The following is an 8,614-nucleotide window of genomic DNA, read 5'->3' as shown; positions in this document are numbered from 1 at the left end:
AGTTGCTATGAGAATAGAATTTGATTTTAATTCATAATTTAATTCAAGGACAAATTAAATTGGAATTTCTTTTTGCCATTTCTCAACATATAACACCCTTTTTTTATATAGATATATGAAATTCCAATGTCTTATCATAAGGATATCACAAGAACAAATAACATATACTTAATAAAAAGATGATTCAATTTTTGAGTTATGATATTATGAGAAGTGTTATAGTTCTCATATTCATTAATGTCATCAAAATAATTAAACTTTTAAGACCATATATATGTTGAAAGCATAACCATATGCAAGGTAATATAAAAACCCCTTATAGGGGGACTCCACATACATAATTAAAGATTTGGTCCTTTATAGGTATTAAATATTTTTTAGGACGAGGAATCATTATGATGGCACAATGGTTTAGGCTAAAATTTTGTAGGAGTTTCTCAACACAATCTTCATTGAATTAGTGAAATTTGACATCAAAATTTTCCATCTTTAAACAATTTATTTGTCAAATACTTTTAAAATTTTCATTTGATTATCAAAATCTCTCATTGAAACTATGAAAACTAGTTATCAAATCATTAAAACCATTAAATTTTATCAATTTCTTATAACATAATTAAATTAATAAATAAATAAACTTAATATTTTTTTTAAGTAAATATTTTTTTAATTAAATTAAAATTCGATATTTAATTAATTTCTTAAACATAATAGTACACATTCTAATTTTGATAATTAGATTATATAGTTACTAACCATGAATCATTGTTATTCTCACCATATGTGGATTATAATAGTTCATGAAAATTTCAAAAGATAAAGATCAATATAAATTTGATTTATAGAATCATAAATAAATAACAAATCATTTATTAATTCAATAAATTAAATTATCCAATATAAAACATTAAAAAATAAAAAATTAAATTATAAAAGTCTTATAAAACTCGAAAAATGTAACTTTCTTTACAAAGTCTTTCTTAAAAAATTTGGAAAAGTCCATACATACTCTATTCTTTTAAAATAAAACAACCATACTCATCTAAATTATATAAATCATTAAAAAATGCATTTCCTTTTGCCATAAAATTCTCTTGAAAAATGAACATATCCCTAATCTATTTTCTCTATTTTTTATTTTTATAAATAAAATAAAAAATTAATTATAACTTAATATCCCTCGCAAAAAAAACAAAACACAAAAAGTCATATTTTCATGTTCCTCAAATAGTGAACATATTCCTAATTTACTTTTCTATAGTTAATAAACAAGGTAAAAACAACTATTATAATCCACGATCTCGCCAATTTTTTTTTCCCATATATTCATGTTGGTGTTTTCGATGGATAACTTTTAACTACTTAAGCTTACCCTTACCCTTACCCTTACCCTTGAAAGTTAATGTACATACAGCCTAAACCTAAATCCAAAATAAAATAAACCACACCATTAATTTAATTTAAGATTATGCTTTTATCTAGTTAGTACGAATTTTAAAATTGCTTAAACTCTTTATTGTAAATATAAAAAGTTAAATATATGGAAACCATACATTTCCTAAGGTCCCAAAATGTCCTTTAAAATATGCAAAACCACCGCTGTTTATCCTGCTTTATATCAAAATTGAAAGGTCCGACAATTTTCAACATTGGATCCTACACACGTAACACCATTTAAAGGAGGAATTCGCGTCTTTAGCATTTGCAAAACTCTTCATCGGAATTGGGGCCACACCACTTTGGATACTCCCGGATTTCCTGCTACAAGGGCTATAAATAATTTGGCTTCACGACTCCCCTACATGCTAACGTTGTTGTTGCTGCATTCATTCAGTTGGAACCCGGACGATCGCACTGAAAGCTAAGAAAATGTTTATTGCACATTTCATTTTCGGGATCTTCGGTATGTATACTTGCTCTGTCAAAGTTTAGTTTCATATACATATAGGGTCGCATGGAGTTTTTGCAGGTTACTTAATGCAGAATATGTTCTCTCATGACAGGAAATGTCACTGCCCTCATACTCTTCCTAGCTCCCTTGTGAGTTTTCTCTAACTCATGCCACCTAATTTCAATGATAAAGCTTACTGATGTTCATATATTCATTAACTGTTTCTAAATTATGATGTGTCTGCTGTTGCAGGATTACGTTCAGGAAGATTATAAAGAAGAAATCGACGGAAGACTTCTCTGGAGTTCCTTATGTTTCTACACTTTTGAATTGCATGCTTTCTGCATGGTATGGCCTGCCATTTATATCGCCCAATAACCTTCTCGTGAGCACCATAAATGGAACTGGAACTGTCCTTGAACTCTGCTACGTGATTGTCTTTCTCTTTTATATTCGAGACAAGAAATACAGGGTAAGTACACTACTCATTACTGAATTAGTTTGAGTGCAGAGATCCCATTTTAATGGTGGTGGATGAAACAGGTCAAAATATTTTCTCTTCTGGCAACTGTGCTCATGTTTTTTGCGGTGATTGCCTTGGTATCGCTCTTGGCGCTGCGTGGAAATGCAAGAAAATTATTTTGTGGCTTCGCTGCTGCCATCTTCTCCATCTGCATGTACGCGTCTCCTCTCTCCATAATGGTAAACCCCTCAACCGCTTTCTACATCATATTTAGGAAAGTGACATGCAATTTATATAATATGATGTTGAGAATTTCTATATTATAAAACTCGCATTTTGGAATAGAGTTTGATCTCTAAGTAGTTTCATGAATGTGTAGTTTCCATTAATACCGATCCACATTCACTAACCACATTTAATTTGATTATGCAGTTTATAAACGTTTTCTGCTCTAGGACCTGGAATGTGTCTATAGAGTATATAGACACACTTATAATCCAAGATCAAGCTTTTCTTCCATAGATTTCAATACCAGTACATTTTTAAGGTGTAGTTGCAGGCATAAAATTATATAAACACACTTGTATTCCAAGATCAAACTTTTCTTCCATATATTTCAATACCAGTACATTTTAAGGTGTAGTTGCAGGCCCAGAGAACTCTTATACTTCGGAGAATTAACCAGGACATGTTAAGGTGTAGTTGCAGACCAAGGTAACTCTTCTTATACTTTGGAGAATTAGCCATCATTATTGAGGCTTACTCCAAAATCCACAACACACCTCTAAAAAAGATCCACGAATAATTAACCATCATTATTTAGGTTTACACCAAAATCCAGAACTCCCCTTTCAAAAGCAATCCACGAATCACCTTAGTCCAGGCTCGACTCAGTATTAGGTTTTTTTTCCGGTTCAGTAAAAATCCAGAGATTAATAAATCTTCTAAACCCTTATCTAAAATTGTTATTAACTTGAGTGGGCCGTTACTCCTATATTTCCAGAATAATGATGATGAATCCATGTAATTGATTCTCCATAAAGTGAGTAAGACCATTACTCAAACAACCACATCTACCTTATTTTATAATTTTCCATTACAATGATAATTCCTGTATTTAATGATATCTCTTTCTATTATACGCTGCCATCGCAATTTTTTTACTGTAATGGCCGGACTCCAGTAGAAGTCTGGGTCCTGTCACTCCATAATGGGTAAACTCTCTCTGTTAATGACTATGCTTCTGTACATTCCTAAACTAATAAATGCTTCTATATATTAATGTTGGCTTTAGTAGCTTGAAACAAACCAATACAAATAGAAACGACAAATAGACAGGAAGAATAAGAATAAGCAGCGAGAAACACATGGAGCTTGGACAAATCCATTAAATTATGCTATCCTATGTTACATTTACTCTACAACTCCCCTCTTATATAACTATAGGCGATCATAAAATTTATGCTACATTTAGTGTACAACTCCCCTCTTGTATAACTACAGGTGATCATAACGGTTATGCTACATTTAGTGTACAGCTCCTCTCCAGGTGATCATAGCAGTTATGACAAACTTAGTTATCTGTTTTAACCAACCACACAACAGTTCATTCTCACCTTTCATCTCAAACTAACTTCATTTCTCCAATCACAAGTAGGAATTATTCTAACCAGAAATGAATGAAACCATATACAGAAATGAATAAAACCATATACAGTCATGTTAATAATTTTGTATGTGGATTTGCCATTTCAAGCAGAAGGATAGAAAATGCTAAGCACTATGCAACTGTCTGTCTAAGGGACAATGGATTCTCACATTTTGAAAACGTCATAATTAAGATTCTACATGTTGGATAAGATTTTTCCCATTGTCATAGATCAAATCCTGCACGTTGGATAAATCTTGTCTAAAGCATCACAAGTACTGCTAGCATCAATATTCCTATATTCACTACAAACACGCCGACCTTTCCCTCATTCCCTTATTCAGGCCATCTGACTAAATGGAACCATATTCAAAGCTTGTCTGTTATAAAATGAAAGGCAGAAATTGAGAGAAACACATTTCACCGGCATTTTCTCAGTCTGCAATGCATATTTTTGCGTCTTCTAAAATTTAACATTTTTATTCCAAGAAAACACTAATGGCCTGATAGGGCAGATCTCTCATTGCGAAAGGTTTAATCAAGAGATATAGGGAGTAAACTTCCTGTTTATCTATACTTGTTAAATGGACTGTAATCTTTTATTGTTTGCTTTGGATTCAATAGGGTTGCAATAAGGGCTCTAATTTTTCCTTTACAAACAAATTAATTGGAGCTGCAATAGGATTGCATTCAAGATAGGATTTTATATATGGTGATGGCTTTACGAAGTAGGAGATTAAAATAATAAATAGCTGCGCAATATATATCTATATATATATATATATATATATATATATATATATAAATTGAAATGACCAGAATCGTGGTTTCTATGGTGTGCAGAGGACGGTGATTAAGACGAAGAGCGTAAAGTATATGCCGTTCTTCTTGTCTCTCGGTGTTTTTCTTTGCGGCACGTCCTGGTTTATCTTCGGGCTGCTGGGAAAGGATCCATTTGTTGCGGTAAGTTTAACCGTAATTTCTTTCCAGTAACCGTTGACGAATAAAATTCAATCCAGAACTCTAAACCTTTGCCTTTCACATGTGGACTTGCTGCTTCAACCAATAGGCCAGAGTGGAGCCTTGTCAAAATACCCATGCCATTAGGGTTTTTTCAGCGAGCGCTTTCGAATGATGATAGGGTGGCGAATCTACATTGTATGTTAATGATCCAAGTGTCTATTGAATTTAGACAGTCCGGGAGGTTTATCAGCTTCTTGAGTGTGATATGTATCTCGAGTTCTTTAGAATGTTGCTAGGGTGGGTATCTAATTTGTATATTAATTGACTAACGGTTTATTGAATTTAAACTCTGCATTAGGTTTATTATAGTGAGTGTGATATGTACCGAGTAGAGGACAAGCATTAAATTGGTGTTTAGATGGGAAGGTGCTATAGAATTGGTCTTTTACAAATAGGGATTGATCCACCCATGTTTATTGGAGTTATTGATTCGCAGGTACCCAATGGAGTTGGAAGTGCGCTGGGAGCAATGCAGCTGATTCTCTACGCTGTTTACAAAGACTGGAAAAAGAGGAAGAATATCGCATCGTCTCCTCCTGTACAGGAGGGAAAGGCAGGGGCTGATCCCATGAACTCAATGGAAATGGGATCATAACCCCCATAACCCTCATGGAAATGTGTAGGAAAACGCTTATAACCCTTCTGGAAAATTTGTTAATGATTTTGAAGGAATTATGTTTATGACGGTGCACATAAGCTGGTGTATTGAAACTTTCAGTAACCTGCTGAACGCGCAATGTGCAGCACAGGAATTTGTTTGTTTATGTTGTGTGTGCTTAATTTCACACTGATTGATGATCATGAGAAATATCTTATTGATAATCGATTATAGGAAATGAAGTGAAGGTTGAATTCGTTGATGATGATTAGTTTATGAAAAAGAAGTGAATCTCGAAATTATTGATGATGATGATTCGTTTATGAAAAATGAAGTGAATGTACTCGTCATGAAAATGGTTAGTTTAAATATATTATTGGTTTCAGTTATTAGTATAATCATTTAAATGATGAAATTTTTGCTCACCTCTCACTGTCACGTGGTCCAGGCTTCTGGATGAGGTTTTGAAGTTTCTGAAAGTGCCAATGGTTTTTGGCTGCGGTGATAGCTCTCCAAAATTGTATCTCGGAGTTATAAACCCTGTCATTTTTTATGAAATTAATATCTACCCTTGTGCTAGGGGTTTCTTTATAGTAGATTTTGAAAACCCTCAAACCACACAATGTATTCTAGATTTCAGCCCTTGGTATTGGAAAAAATCAAGCCTATCCATGAAGCCATGGAACCTATCATTTGATCCCACAACAACAGTCATAACCTCCAAAACCTACCCATGCATGTCTCGAATTTCTCCTCGCTAAAAGCCATTGGAAATGCAATTGTGAAATTTTAGTGTAGGTGGCCAGAAACATAGGAATATGCCAAAACCACCTATGCACCCATATGTGTGGACTCATTTTGTGGAAATGGACTTCAGCTCCAAATTCCCACCTAAAATAAACCTAACAAGTAAAAAGCATGTGTGGAACACTTGATTATGAAAGTATCCTCTTCAGATTTGATTATGAAATATCCTCTTCAGATGTCGATCCTCTCATATGTCGATCCTGCTTTGAGACAAACCATCTAAAAAACCTCCTAGAAAAATTCAAGAATCATAGATCTACATACTCTGAATCGCAAGAAACCTCGCAAGAAAGAAACAACTTTCAAGACAAGCAGGGGGAAAGCCCCGCCCAACAACAAGAAAGTGAACTCGAAAACCCCTCAAGCATCAACAGTTATGATGACTTAATACCGAACAAAATAAATCTTCATTTAACAGCAAAACAGATCCCCCACAACAGATCGTGAACTAAGACACAAATGTCCCAAGAAGATGATGAACGAGATGTAAGATAAAGTAAGCTAAAAAAGAAACTTAAACACCAATCTTGCCAAGAAAGACGAGAAGCCAACGAGATGTAAGATAAAAGAAGCTAAAAAAGAAACTTAAACACCAATCTTGCCAAGAAAGACGAGAGATAATTAAGAACTAAAAAAATTATAAGTCCAATAGACCAATTTGGTATTAGTGTTAACCACCACCACCACCATCATCATTAAAATTTAATTAAATAAAAAAACAGCTAATCATTAAGATTTAATTAAATAAAAAGACAACTAACTCTATATATAATAAATGAAGATATTATATAGCTAATATTTTTACATTCAAATTATCATATATCTATTTTTGAAAATATTTTATATATAATAATAATAAGATTTAAATTTATTTTAAAAGTTAAAAATATTTGATTTAATTTATATTAATTTATTATATTTTGATATTTGTAATTAAAGTTGATTTATTTTGTATTATTTTTATGATATCTAAAAGTGAAATGTATGTATGTGGGTGGATTATTGTTTTATTTAGTATTTTTTAATGTTATTAGTATTATAAATTTTTATAATAAATTAGTTTTTACATTAAATATTTTTAATATTATAAACCTATTAGAATATAAAATTAATAAATTATATCTCATTAGTAAATATAAATATAAAACCAGAACATATATTTAAATGATTTAAAAACAATTAGACAATTATATAGAGTAAAATATTCTTAAATATTTAACTATATGAAAAATATGTGTATTTATTTTAATGTTTAGTAATAATTATTATTATTGTAGTTCAATTTTAAGGTTATAATTAATTCAGGTACTAAATTGTTGTATGGGTTTTTTTGTTTGTGGGATAAGGATACATTCTCTCTCTCTAAATTGTTGTATGGGTTTTTTTGTTTATGGGATCAGGGATACATTCTCCCTCTCTTGCTTTGAACCTGTGATATTTTATTAGGAAACACATACCCTTAACTGTTAGACAAATAACATTATACGAAATGTTAATAATAAAAAAATATTTTAATTTTTTTTTCAACTATAATATTTTAATATCAATCTTATATAATGATGATCATGGTTAACATCTATTAAAATCAAATTTAATTTATTCTAACATAAGAAATTGTTTCATTTCAAAATTATATTTTTTGTTTTCAAAAGGCCTTAATTAAAGTGTTTCTAAAACATTATAGTTTCAATTATAAAAATATTAGGAAGCTCATTATTGTGAGAAATATTTTGAAATTAGGATTTAATATTGGTGTGCATCGGAAAACATATGGAATTTTTTTTTGACCTTCAATCTTCTTAATGCCACAAAGATGAGAAGTTATCTTAACCCAATTTTAGCATCTTCAACCTTGGTTGCTTTATCTACCAGGGTTGCTATCTTATTGACTAGTGGGAAATCTTGATATGTGTCCATATTCATGGCAATGTCTACACCTGAATGGGATATGTTCATAATCAATTGTGTGTTTCCACAATTCATCTTGAAGATATATGTCAGCAGTGGCTTGGAAATGTTCATTTACACATGAATGTGTGAACATACGATGTGTATTTCCCTTGTTTGGTCACCTCATAAGCTTTAACCACTGTCATAGGGAATTCTCAATGCCTGCTAAGGTCTCCTATTCATAGAATTCCCTTGGTAGAAAGTACATGTAGATCCATACTAGGGTTTCCTTAA

General features: G+C 31.7%; 1 protein-coding gene across 1 annotated transcript; it reads left to right on the top strand.

Annotated features, from left to right (window-relative positions):
- The first annotated feature begins 1,869 nt into the window (after positions 1-1,869).
- Positions 1,870-5,620, top strand: LOC149254086 (bidirectional sugar transporter SWEET1a-like). The gene is made up of 6 exons (XM_089456984.1): positions 1,870-1,903; positions 2,004-2,040; positions 2,144-2,363; positions 2,435-2,593; positions 4,846-4,965; positions 5,462-5,620. Exons 1-6 carry the CDS (start codon positions 1,870-1,872, stop codon positions 5,618-5,620), a joined length of 729 nt encoding a protein of 242 aa, XP_089313110.1.
- Positions 5,621-8,614: the final 2,994 nt, after the last annotated feature.

Source organism: Pinus tabuliformis, chromosome 7 (assembly GCF_031772625.1).
Source record: "Pinus tabuliformis cultivar Carrire ecotype Pingquan chromosome 7, CPIR1, whole genome shotgun sequence".
Taxonomy (NCBI): domain Eukaryota; kingdom Viridiplantae; phylum Streptophyta; class Pinopsida; order Pinales; family Pinaceae; genus Pinus; species Pinus tabuliformis.
Note: the sequence above shows the minus strand (reverse complement) of the source record. Positions and strands in the feature narration are given on the sequence as shown.